The 13,932-nt window shown below is 37.5% G+C and overlaps 1 protein-coding gene across 1 annotated transcript in view; it reads left to right on the top strand.

The window, feature by feature from the left end:
- Positions 1-13,932, top strand: part of lrp8 (low density lipoprotein receptor-related protein 8, apolipoprotein e receptor) — a gene marked incomplete at its 3' end in the record, with an annotated part of 197,776 nt that overhangs the window by 145,667 nt on the left and 38,177 nt on the right. Inside the window, exons 5-7 of the mRNA XM_079841676.1 lie at positions 2,136-2,519; positions 5,455-5,580; positions 7,989-8,111. Coding sequence (XP_079697802.1) covers positions 2,136-2,519; positions 5,455-5,580; positions 7,989-8,111 — 633 coding nt within the window. The remainder of the gene's footprint in view (positions 1-2,135; positions 2,520-5,454; positions 5,581-7,988; positions 8,112-13,932) is intronic.

Raw genomic sequence — 13,932 nt, 5'->3', positions numbered from 1 at the left:
TTTTCTAATGGACATTGTTGATTCGTTTTTTATTTTAGCCAATTAGATGCTTGTTGGCTAATCAGCTTTGCAAAAACACAATTAGTAACATATCACATTGAGCATTATTGTAATTGGCTTCAAAAGCAACCAGCGTAGGTGGTGAAATATGATCTACGAATCAGCTGAAGTGCAATGAACAACAAGAATGACCTTTCCGTGAGCAGCACAAATAGCATTGATTTCGAGTCCGGCAATACAATTTTGATAATGTCACCATTTTGACGGTGAAAGTGTTTTATGAGCCTCAGCTGCTCTTTGCAGATGGTTTGCATATTTACAGGTTTATCGACGCAAAGTCACAAACAGTCAGGATCGATTGCTCTCCCATCCCAATCCTCTCAAACACGCTCACACCCGATCACATGCTTGCAAGCCATTTCAAATCCTTTTACAAAACTAGTCCCCGTGAATGTAATACCCAGTCGCCTTAGAGGTCTTCAGGACGGTTATTCCAGTGGGGTGGGTGACCCCATTAAAGAATGGACAGGCGTTTACTACAGCACAGTTAAGCCCATTTAGTGTCTGTCGCCAATGTGGGGCTGAAGTGTGAACCTAAGGTCATCCGCAGCACAGTTGAATCAGTGAGGTCATGGAGCTCACATCAGCACCTCAATAGCTCAGAGCTCATGCTCCATTTGCCATACATTTACAGTGAGCATTGCTGTGGGATTACGTCATTTTACTGTAGTGGTACTTCATTGGTTTGGTCATATGGCAGCGTTAAATAGAAATCTATTGTTTTTGTCCCATGTTTTTTAACCACTGATTTAATAGGCATTCCATTAAACGGGTTCCTTTTTTCAGTTTTGAAATTGAAGATGATGGTATGGCATGCTATCACAGTTTAAATTGACATTATAGGGTCATAAAAATACAAGGTTTTTCTTTTTTTTTTTTTAAAGAGAAGAGAATTAGATGCTGATATTTCTACAAATATCCACACACATGTAAGGGAAAAAATATTGAAAGGGAGACTTAAGCTTGTCCTTGGCCATTTTACTTTCTGGAGAATGATAATGTCAAATGACAACGTTTTATAAGGAATGGTTCATTATGAAAAATAGAGGAAAATGACTGAGAAGCAAAAAAAATGTTTCTTATGAAAATGTACTTGTAGAGCACAGAAAAGTTGGAAACACAGGAGACAAAAAAGTCATGCTTGTGATGACAAAAAAGAAATACAAATTTGGGGGATTTTGTTGATGTTTCACACATTTAACACAGTTAAATGCTCAGCTATCAACTATTTATTGTTAAAGGTGCCATAGAATGGAAACATGTATTTACCTTGGCATAGTTGAATAATAAGAGTTCTGTACATGGAACTGCCTTACCATGAGTCTCAAACACCATTGTTTCCTCCTTCATATGTAAATCTTGTGCGTGCAGAAGACCATAAAAAAACGGGGGAATCCCAACATAACACCGACTGTGACATAACAGTTGGGATCATTAATATTTACGCCCCCAAAATGTGCTGGTCCCCCAATTCTGCAGGTATTGTGAAGATGAGGACAATATAGGGAAAATCATATATAAGATTTCAGTCATTTTAATCCCCCAATCAGAGCTTTTCTGTTAAAAGAACGTGTATTCTATCCGGTGTTTTACTTAAACTTTGTAATCTGGAAACCATGTGCAGATGATCTGAAAACACCAATGAACAAGTAAGCTGCTTCTCCATTTGAGATTTTCTGCTTAATGTGTCATTCAGGTGGTCTGTGTTCTGTCACGACTCACAAGCCGCTTGTGCTGTTTGCGATTGTGTTTGCTGAATAACTGCACTTGTGTTGCTGTGAAACAGCCAATCAGAGCAGAGCTCAAGATTATTATTCATGACTATTTCAAATAAGGTAATAACAGCCCTTTTTATTCTAGGGACAAATCCTAGGGTTATAAATGGACATGTAAAACCGTATCTGGAGAATATTTGCCCTTACCTAAGCCACATACCTTCTATGTAGATATCAGAGAACATTTTTAAATATTGTATCAATGCATTCTATGGCACCTTTAAAGTAATTTTGTGTAGTATGTATTTGAGAGACTGTTTAAGACTTTGTCTTAATAAAGGACACTCTTATTTTTTCCAGATGCCAAAGCTTGCCCTGCTAAAGAGTTCCAGTGCCGTAACCGTCTATGCGTGGCTCCCACGTTCGTTTGTGATGGAGATGATGACTGTGGCGATGGCAGCGATGAGGAGAAGTGCACAGCGGCCACCGCCAGTACCTGCGGGCCGCACGAGTTCCGCTGTAACGACTCTGAGTGTATCCCAGCGCCGTGGAGCTGCGATGGAGACCCCGACTGCAGAGACAAATCGGATGAATCTCTGGAGCGATGCAGTCGTAGGACGGAGCCTCAAAAGCCCCATTGCCCTGCAGGGGAGTTTCGGTGCAGGAGCGGAGAGTGCATTCACCTTAACTGGAAATGCGACGGGGATGTAGACTGCAAGGACAAGTCTGATGAGGCCAACTGTCGTAAGTGTACAAGAACGCTAAATGTCTTTAATATACTGATCACTCTTATCATTCTAAAACACATGTTTCCTTAGGTATTTACATTAGAGTGGCTTGCTGCGTGGTGAATGAGTTAATTAATTGAATTAATAATCAGTTTTACCACTTGGCAGCATTACATGGCTCCTTAATGCTGCATGCATGCTGTTCTTGCCATTATTTTCATTCGAAATTACTATCACGTCTTAGTAAAGCAGTAAAGCACATAATGTACTGTTGTTAATTTAAAATCAGTCCCCTTTTGTCTGTTCATTCTAATCTGTTAACAAGCATGCATTGCACGCATACCAACATAAATTAATTTGGTTTGTTGGTTCATAGCCTTACATGGTCAGTGTACTGATTTTGTTTAAAGGGTACATAACACACAGTTTCTGCCAATCTCATGTTAATCTTGAGTACCTATAGAGTAGTATTGCATCCTCCATATCTCCCAAGAGTCTTTAGTTTTATCATATTTCTAAAAGACAGATACTACATAATACATCATGGCATTATCCCTGGATAACTTTCGATTCACTATACTTTTGCGTTGTTTCAATTATATGCTCTTACATTATATGCACGGCGATTGCCAACCAAACACAGACATTTGGTGCAGTTTCGACACATGACCGGGAACAAACATACACACTTGCAGAACTCCGTTGCTGCTCCGGAAATACAAACTGCATCCACTGTTTCCTTAACGCTTGGTTATTAGCGAAGCTGAACAAGGTTATCCTTCCCTCACAACCAGAAACAAACTTCTTTAGTGACATGGTTTATTTTGTGGTCTAAAAACAAAATGACAGCGCTGTCTACAGCTTCCGTAACCCGAACAAAGCTCGTTGCTTTTTATATTTTTGCCATGTTTTAGCCTGACATCGTCATACGCAAATTAATATTAGTCTGATACTGCTCCATTGGGCTCTGATTATGGGGCGAAAATGCCTCTGCACTCAATTGGATAGATCTACAACCAATTAGAACAACAGAGTAAGTGACATATGTTGAGCGACTCAGTTGTCAACAGAACTGCACGCACGCTGGAAGAAGTAGAAGAACAAAATGAGTGTAAACGATTTTTGCTGGTGTTGTAAAAAGGGCTAAGTCATCCAGGCTAGCCATGTTTAGCATGAGAGTCCAACTCTTTAGACCCCTTTAAAATAATACAATAAAAATCCTAGAAATGTAATGCAGTATCAACAATGCATTAGAAATACAATAAAACATTTTTTTATTAAAATTATTTTATTTCTATCTGTTAAAGGATATATAATTATAACTGTCAATTTAACATGTAGATTTATATATTTTTAGTATTTTGTCTTAAAAGATTGACACTTTTGAACATGCTGTGCTGTATCTACTGTATTGAGTTCCAAAGCCTCTTATTGTATTGACTATTCAGTGCTTTGCCACAATAATTAAATGTCTTTGGAAAGTGTTAGTTGATACATGCAAATAAGCTGGGTAATTATTAATTTGCTTATCATGTAATTTATCATGTTTTTAATTGATTTATAATACAATCGAATCAGAGTCAGTCAGTGTGAATGCTTATTAACATTCTATTTCAAAGAGTTGTTTCTCCATGAGGCACCAGGAAACAATCATGTGTTTGTTTGAGCACATGTAATCCTGAGCACACAAAACCAACAACTGAAAATTGTTTGTTTTCATGTGCATGCTAATGCAGAGTATGTGCCCACAGATGTGCACAGTTTTTTCTAGCGTGTGTGTGTGTGTGTGTGTGTGTGTGTGTGTGTGTGTGTGTGTGTGTGTGTGTGTGTGTGTGTGTGTGTGTGTGTGTGTGTGTGTGTGTGTGTGTGTGTGTGTGTGTGTGTGTGTGTGTGTGTGTGTGTGTGTGTGTGTGTGTGTGTGTGTGTGTGTGTGTGTGTGTGTGTGTGTGTGTGTGTGTGTGTGTGTGTGTGTGTGTGTGTGTGTGTGTGTGTGTGTGTGTGTGTGTGTGTGTGTGTGTGTGTGTGTGTGTGTGTGTGTGTGTGTGTGTGTGTGTGTGTGTGTGCGTGTGTTTGAGATAATGACGTTCTTTGTCCATGGGTTTATGCCATGTAAACTACTGTGGTAGCAGCATGGTAATGTGCCCAAGTCTTTTTGGTTGCTAGGCAACAAGTGTGTTTTGAGGTATGGCAGAGTGCTCTTGAGTAAGCGCTGCATGCGTGTTGTCTCACTGAAGGATTCCTGTAGAGAATTGTGTGCCCTCCTCAAAATTATTTTTGTTCAGAATGCAGAGCAAAGTCATATTTTGGTCGATTTGCATTATATTTTATTGGGTTTAAAATATATATTTAAAAAATATAATTTAAGTACGACACAGTCATAGTGTGACTGCTCTTTTACTCACTTCAGTAAACACACGTAAATGTGCACACAACAGCATACACAACAATGTGCTCTCCTTAAATTGATCTCAGTGGATGTTCTCTCTCCGCAGCTCCTCTAAAGTACACTGTATGAAAGATTAAAGGGATTTTAACAGATTAATCTTAAAAATTAAGACCTTTCTTTGCCAAACAGCACATTCTTCATTCCTCAATGTGTTCCCTTGTGCCCCATAGTAAGTGACTGATTGTTTTTAATGTTCAGAGCTTTTTTCTGAGGAAACTGTCTTGCAAATAAGCTATTACTTTAAGATCTGACAGAAGGTAAAAGCCAAAACCATTTTATTCTAATATGCTGATTTAGTGCTCAAGAAACATTTTTTATTGTTGTCATAGTTGAAAACAGTTGTGCTGCTTAATTTTTCTTTAAAAACCACGATACAATTTTTTCCCCCAGTAAATTTACTATTTACTCAAAATTAACATGCACTATCCATTGACCTGATTGTGAGTAGATTTTGTAACTGACCACAGGAACGATATTCCTACATAAATGTGTTTCTGTTTCTCAGCTGTGCTGACCTGCCGTCCTGATGAGTTCCAGTGTGGCGACGGCTCCTGCATTCACGGCACTAAACAGTGTAACAAAGTGCATGACTGTCCAGATTTTAGCGACGAGGCTGGCTGCATCAACAAAAGTGAGCATCTTCAACAATCTCCCTTTCACCCTCTCTCTTTTGATTAGCCTCTTCCAGCAGCATTTTGAGTGAAGATGAAAGAGTTGAGTGCACACAATCATGTAGCCCAATCAAGTTCACATTCACACAAAGCACTACAAGACCAAACAGATGGACTCCTACATGATTCCAGGGTTTCATGGCTCACTTCCCATATGGCATCTTCAATCAAATTCTCCTCAAAAGATTTATTATCCCATGGCTATACAGTATCTGGTTAGTGATGCATACCATGATTTAAGTAGGACACAGGATCAACAGCCTCTGCTGGTCCTGAAACAACATATCTGTCAACTAATCAGTGCCCTGTGATTAGGTTTAGGGATAAGATTAGAGCTAAGGTTGGTTGATAGGAAGGTTCTTCCAAGACCAGCAAACAATGTTTATCCAGGAACATTTCCTGTATAGATAAATCATGTTGCAAAGTTCACCCAAAAATTTTAAGTCTCTCATTTATTTACCCTCATGTAATTCCAAATTATTGTCTCTAAAACACAAAGATGTTTAACAGAATGTACTCAGAGCTGTATTTATATATATATATATATATATATATATATATATATATATATATATATATATATACTGTACTTTTTTTCTAACAAGGGTGCATTAAATTGATCAAAATTCCAATCAAGACATTTATAATGTTACAAAAAATCATGATTTCCACAAAAATATTAAGCATCTGCAACTGTTTCCAACATTGATAATAATAATAAAAATGTTACTTTAGCGCCAAATCAGCATCTTAGAATTATTTATAAAGGATCATGTGACACTGAAGACTGAAAACAGTAATGGCTTCTGAATATTCAGCCGTCACAGTACTATATTCATTTTTTAAATATGTTAAAATAGAAAAGAGATATTTTTAAGTGTATTCCTTTTTAACAATATTACAGCTTTATGGTATTTTTGATCAATGAAATGCAGTCTTGGTGAGCATAAGAGACTTCTTAAAAAAAAAAAAAAAAAATATATATATAAGGGATGCCACAATACTCAATATAATATTGAACCGTTCGGTACGGCATTCACGGTTCAATACGCGCGTTTTGCATTTAATTAATTATTTTTCTACAAATTCTAGAATTTGCCTCCATCCCAATACTGAACAACGCGGCATGCATTCACATCACACGTTAGTGGTAGAGTTATACTCACAGAACACTAGTTATTCATAATCACGAAAGTTTATTATTTGCATGCGTTTTACAGGCTTGCCGGTTAAACATGCGCTTTTCCGAGCACGCGCACTTAATGCCTGTCAAATACGCGATTACTGGACAAAGTAGTCTTACTTCGCTAATACTGTCAAATACACACAAAGTTTATATAAACACAGTTGGATATGTCTAAAGTGAAAGTAAAATCGGCGTGTCTGTATATTAGATGCACGCAGGTCTTAAATTGACAGCAGCGGCCTAGTGAACACGCTGTCCTTAAAGGGACAATTCACCTCTAAAATTATGCCATTATTTACTCACTCTAATAATGTTCCAAACCTGTATTCATTTCTCGATGACAGAATTTTAATTTTTGAGTGAACAATCCCTTTAATGTTAATACAACAACAAAAGACAAAGAGAAAATCACTCACTGCTCTTGACTGAAAAACTTTAATACAGTAGCTTTAATCAGAATCAATGTATATTTTATAGTGAAGTCTATGTAGTGTTTTAATTTTATATTTATTCATTCAATTTCATACTTAAATGCTGCTGTACTGCTCTGAGCTGCCAGTGTAAATCTTTATATATTTTTATTTTATATTTTACAACACACTAGGAATATGTACAAGGGTTTTTTTTAAGTAAAGTTTTAAGTTTAAGTAAGGTTTTTCAATTATTTTAAGTAAAAGAAAGAAAGTAAATAAAGAAAGAAAAAATAGTATTTTTTCTCCTTAACCTCTTGCTGTTCCTGTCGCTTAAAATAGAATAGCAAAAAACTGATTTGACAAGCCATCAGAACCAAAAACCGAACCAAAAACTGTGGTTAAAAAAAAAAAAAAAATATATATATATATATATATATATATATATATATATATATATATATATATATATATATATATATAAATACCAACCTCAAACTTTTAAATGGTAGTGTCCTTTGAAACTTGACCACGGGCTGTCAAGATCCAAAAAGGACACAAAAGTACTAAATAAGTAGTCCATATGATGTTCCTTTATGGTGTTAAACATGGACTTCTTTATGGTGCTTTTGTGTACTTGTTTTGAGCTTGATAGCCTCTTGTCACTGTCTATTATCATTGTATGGCAAAGAGCAATATGAACATTCATGAGTGTAATTTGAAAATGTGCTTTGTGTAACGGCGTTTCAATACATCATTGTGTCCTTCACAGCCACCAAATGTGAAGGTCCGCTGAAGTTCATGTGTAAGAGCGGGGAGTGTATTGATAGCAGCAAAGTGTGCGACAGTATCAAGGACTGTAAGGACTGGTCTGATGAGCCTGTGAAGGAGTGTGGTGAGTTGAGGCACTTTTTATCAAGTAAAAAAGTTATATTTTTTACTTGTAATATTTCTGTTTCAGATTTTGTGACTTTTTTATAGGACTTTTATGTAAGTTGTGTGATTACATTATGTTGTTTTAGTGTGGTAAGCCAAAGATGAAATCGTAAAACTGTTTGAAAATGTATGGATATTTCAGAGAAGAAAACATTGCACCTATGTGTGTGGCAATTGAAATTACCAGCATCCAGTGATCTATGGTTAGCTTTTTCTTTCTCAGTAGTAACATTAATTTGGATAAGGAAAACTGATCCTAGACCAGCTTAAAGCAGACAGTATTGGCTTATTAGGGGCTTCACTTGATCAAGGGCCAACATTGCACAGAGGGATCATTATGATCAAAGTGTGAGTCTTCCCTCGGGCGCAATCATACATGGAGAACGTGCCCAGCATGCTCTCAAACTCTCCAAAGAGAATGCAGGTTCCCATGAATCAATTTTTTTCTTTTTCTCTTTTCTTATCTCTCATCAGACATAGATGGGAAGTGGGCTTTTTCTTCAGTGATAAGCTGGAGCTGAAAATGCCATATTTTAAGTGGAGTGTGTACTTTTTTTTAATGCTAAAATGCATTCTTCTTTACAAGTTTAATGTGCAGAGAGTGACAAATTCATAGATCAACTTTCTGAAGAGTGTAAATGCTTTAGTGGGGCTCATTTTGTTTGAGCAGTTCAATATCTCAACTTCTGGCTCAACTTCGTAAAAGTGTTTATTTGAAGCAGGATTACCAATTTGCAGAAATAATGGCAGATGGAATCTGCTGTATAATGTATTCATCATTGTTTGTTCATTATACCGCATGCAACTATTTGTATTTATTTCGTATTTAGCCTTATTGTAAAGCAGTGCTATTTTAGTATGTATCTACAATTACAATTACAGTTTTTATTAATATTTGATTTTTCAGTTTTAATTTTAATTTTAGTTTAAGTATTTCAGGTTTAGTATTTTATTTATTTACAGATAGTAATTGTAGTAGCCTGACAAGCCAGACCCACATCAAGATGTTGGGTCTGGGAACTCACCATTGGCAGGGCTCAATCCGAGGGGAGGGATAAACGGTTGTCTTTCAAATTCCCTCTGCACGCAATAGGATAGCGCTACAACCAACCAGAGCACCGAAGAAGGTGAGGCCGAGCTAGTTGATAGATTAAACTTTCGCCGTATCTGGTCGGCAAAACTCCGAACACATATTCCTTTCTTAAGAATGACTTCAGTGCTGTTCTTTGTTCTTTTCTCAAAGAAAATCTTAACTCCAAGTCTTCCAGAGTCGTGGCAAAAGCTGATTCGAAAGACTGCTGTTCGCCAGCTTCTTTGTTTACAAGTAGCACTCGGAACCGCAGTCATTATGTTAAGCCCGCCCACCCACTGACTCTATACACGATGTGATTGGCCTGACCAGAGTTTGGTTTTTCCAGCTCGCACGCCAACGGAGAGTTGCTAGACTACCCTCGCTGAAAATTAGATATTTGCCGCCGCTAGGGTGCGTCTAGATTTCTAGGCTATAATTGTAGTGCTTCAACTTCAAATTTCAGTCAAGGCAATATTTTAATCAACAAAATGTTTTTAATACTGTTACTTTTAGTTAACTGTAATAACCCTGTTGTAAAGTTTACATACTTTCCAAAGCATTTAGATTTATAATTTTGCCTGGAAGACAATAAAATGAGTGAAAAAGTCCAAAAGACTAAAGGTCTGTTTACTCAAAATTTGTTGCGATAAGCGTTTTAATATGATCGAACGGCCATTTAATGCATCTGTTCAGACTGTCAATGTTGTTCTAATATCTTTTCCATCACACAGGAATCCAATAGGATTTGTGCTATTAGTCACATGCCCAGAGCCGCTGCGGTTACATAAATCCATGACGTGGTGACGCTCACAAACAGCGTCAGTGTTGCTGTGCAACAGGCTTAGACAAAATGCATTTAGTGACAAGAATATCTGTCTTGTGCGTTGTCACCTAGCAACCACCCAGAACACACTAGCAACCGCTTAGGAACTACTCAAAATAGTTATCTGCTTAGCAATGCCCTAACAACCACCCACAATAAACTGTAAAATAGTGTCAGTGAGGTGTACAGAGTTAAAACCACCCACGTTTTCTTAATAAAATGTAAAAATCTAGTTATTTTGGCAGTTCGGTTTGGTATTGCTAGTGGCGTACATATTGCACACTTCACCTTTACAAGAAAATATCTGACTAACTCAATGTTTAGTTTTCTAACACTTTGCACCTTTATGTTAATGTGATCGATATGGTATTTAGAAAATACCGACCCTATCTCTCTCTCTCTCTCTCTCTCTCTCTCTCTCTCTCTCTCTCTCGCTCGCTCTCGCTCTCTCTCTCTCTCTCTCTCTCACCCTGGTTATGTTCACTCTTGTATCAGTCTGTAATGTAAAATACATCTTCTCAGAGTGGCTCTTCAGGATGATCTTAATTTCCTTGTGGGTCCCTCCACTCAGCAGATGAGATTAGTGCAGGCACCTGACACACGACAGACACCCCCCCTTTGAGCCCTGTGCACTCTGGACCGGCTCCAAGTGGGCCACTGACGCTATGCATGCTAAATCACTAGGACTGGTGCCAGGGATTACGCTTCTACCACATTCAATAGTGCATCCTTTACTTGTTATACATGATTCATATATGGCCTGGAGAAAATACTGTTCCTTGCTTGTCGGAGAGCGCCACTCACTCGTTTTTTGAGTGTGCGTTTCTTTCGCTCACTATCCAGGTCTTTATCTTACCTCCTCTCTCAACCTGTCTCGTTTCATTCTACTTTGTCTTTTCTTTCCTCTTTTTCACTTGAACTTCATGTGGTGTTCCTGTCCTCCGTCTATCTCCTTCTGTCAGCTGTTCCTCAGCATTAGCATCAGCTATTCTTCTGTTTCTACTCTTTTTTTTCTGTTTATTTGTCTCTTGTGTTATACATGCACACAAGTCACATTAATATCCACAAATAGAATGAATTAATTAATTTATTTATTTATTTATTTATTTATTTATTTATTTATTTAGCCAGAAAATGATTGATTATTCTTATCAGCTTTCTAAATTATAGTAAATATTTAATAAAAACATAAAAAATAGTTTATAGTAAAGTAATAGTTTAAATCAGTGGTTCTAAACCTGTTTGACCCCATTTGTCCCACATTTGTCCCCCATGGCATGAAATTTTCATTTTATGAGGTTTTTCAACATTAATATGAGTTCCCCTTGCCTGAATATTGTCCCCAAGTGGCTAGAAATTTTGATGGGTGTAAACCGAGTTCTGGCTGTCTTTCTCTGCCTTTGAGAAAATGACAGCCCAGACGAGCTGATCTTGAATTTTCCTGTTATGACCTCATAACAGGAACAGTTACCTCCCTTTCATCTGCCCAGAGAATTTGGCAAGCCCATGCAAGCGCTATATTTGTCCTCGAGAGATCATGGCTTGTGAACGAGTGAATGCTGGCAGTTTCTCAGTGTTTGGATGTACAAATGAAAACAGAAGTCTTTTTTCAGTTCCTTCTGATCTGTGATCAGTGATTTCTGATGTGTAGCTAATTATTGAAGTTCACACAGAACTTAATTATTCGTGCACACGCTGCGGCTTCTCTCTCTCACGACACAGAACGGTGTTTACTATCTTGTGAGTCAGTGTTTTTGTACGTCCTCGTCGCATCTATCTGTTCTAAAATGTGCATACAGTCAAGAGTTTCTGCTCAACATCGGCAGAGTCACATCTTTAGAGATAAACCTCACGTACGCCGAAGCTCGGGCTGCACTGACCGGTCGGCCTTCAACATCCCCGACCCCCAGTACTGCATCTGGCCCACAGCGGAGGCACCAAACACGGCGTGAGATTAAGCAGAAGGGGGGTAAGCGTGAGGGTATCCGGGCTAGCCAGCCTAGACCCACAATAAACTGGATTACATTCGATTACTGCTGTTGTGTCTTTGTTTGCACTGTGTACTTAATGCACGTCACTGACGCTTTTCATATGATAGGAAAATATCTAAAAATAATGCTATAATCAACACTTACTCGTAACTCGTTCATCTTGAGAGCTGTAATGGTACATTACATGTTACAAAGTTGGTAGAATAATGATGAAGACGGACTCTGTGTGACTGGGACTCATGTTTATTCAGAACTCTCAGATACAAACAAAATAAACTTGCGCAGACAGCGTTCTCATAACTCAGTAGTTACTATAAATAACTTTGTTAGCAATCGCTCCGTCTCTGGTGCGTGATGTCCGGTTCGCGAACTAATCTTTCTTTTGAACCAGTTCTTTTTAGTGAACCGGTTGAACCAGTTCACCAAATCGGACTGAATCGTTCTAAACGGTTCGTGTCTCAAGTCAGCACTGATCCATAATTTACTAAAGTTATTAACTTTCTGACATAAGTGACAGTCCCTCCGACTAGAAATAAACTAATAACCTGAAGTATATGGTAGTAACTACAACAGTTCACTGAACTGAGACATGCTGAGAACTGATGAGAAGTGAACTCAGGTCCATCCGTCTCTCTGGCAGCAGGCTTGTGCCTGCTCGTAGACCTCGTTAAACCACGCCGCCTCCGCTCATTTCAAATGCAAAGATGTCCGCCAATCACAACAGTGGGCGTTTTTACTGAAGTCTTGCAGCAGACACGCCCCTTGAAACAGGGCATTCAGCCACAGGGCAAACATCAATATAGAAAAAATGCCTTTTATTTCTAAATTATGACATTTTATGATGTAAAAATCATACTAACAATATAAGTACACCATGCCATGGGACCTTTAAGCTAAGATATTGATTTTATTTTCTGTATTTCTGCCATTATTATGATAAAGCTGCTTGTTTTAAAACGTTTTTATGAACAGAAACTGGGGGTATTGTTATATTAATTAACCATGGTTCATATTGTGATTCCAGAACTTTCAATACCTGTATGATCTTCAATAAAAATAATAGTTTTTGAGAGAGAGTACAAATGTAACTGCGGTATTTTTACAGTTAGTTCATTGAAATACTGTATGTCATCCTGCGGCCCCCTTTTTAAATAATTAAACACTGTGCTGTTGATATTATGGCTTTATATACGGTCAGATATTTGCATGTTTTATTATATTATTATAATTTTACCAAACTCAAGCTCAAATGGAGTCACAAGGTTTTTGACCAGCGAATTTAGGAGAATTTCGGATATTACAGTATGTGTTTTATCTGTCATTGGAACGGCCACATCTGAGGCAGTAAGTGCATCGCCATACGTTTTCATCAACTTACAGGTTATAAAGTTTACTGTAGCTATGTGGACGCTCAGTTTTTTTTTCTGAAATTTGGCGAAAATCTTAGTTGTTAAAGACAAAGTGCTACACACAGGCTACTTAAGATTTCTGCTATGACTCGATGATAAATGCTAAATTAAGACACTCTTCTATGCTCCTCAAGTACATAAAACATTAGCCTTTATATACTGTATAGTGTTTCTTGAGTAAAGAAAACGTACTTATCAAATTCTTTATTACCTTGCATTGCAAACAAGCAGAGACGGTCCAAATTGCGTGCAGCACTTCATTCATGATAGAGGCGGGTGGAGTTATGAGGTTTTACCAACATTTTTAGGGTCCAGTGGAGATACAAAGTTTAGTCACAAGCTCTTTTTTAATGCTTTTTTATTGGTAAAATATTTGCTAAATATATATTATTTTTTATTTATTTGTTGCATTATTGCATTATTATTATTATTATTATCTGCTTGCTTGGTAAAAATATTATTATTATTATCATCCTTTTTCTACG

The sequence above is a fragment of the Gobio gobio genome (assembly GCF_949357685.1).
Source record: "Gobio gobio genome assembly, chromosome: 17".
NCBI lineage: Eukaryota > Metazoa > Chordata > Actinopteri > Cypriniformes > Gobionidae > Gobio > Gobio gobio.
The sequence above is the reverse complement of the archived record's forward strand: the minus strand, read 5'-3'. Positions and strand labels throughout refer to the sequence as shown.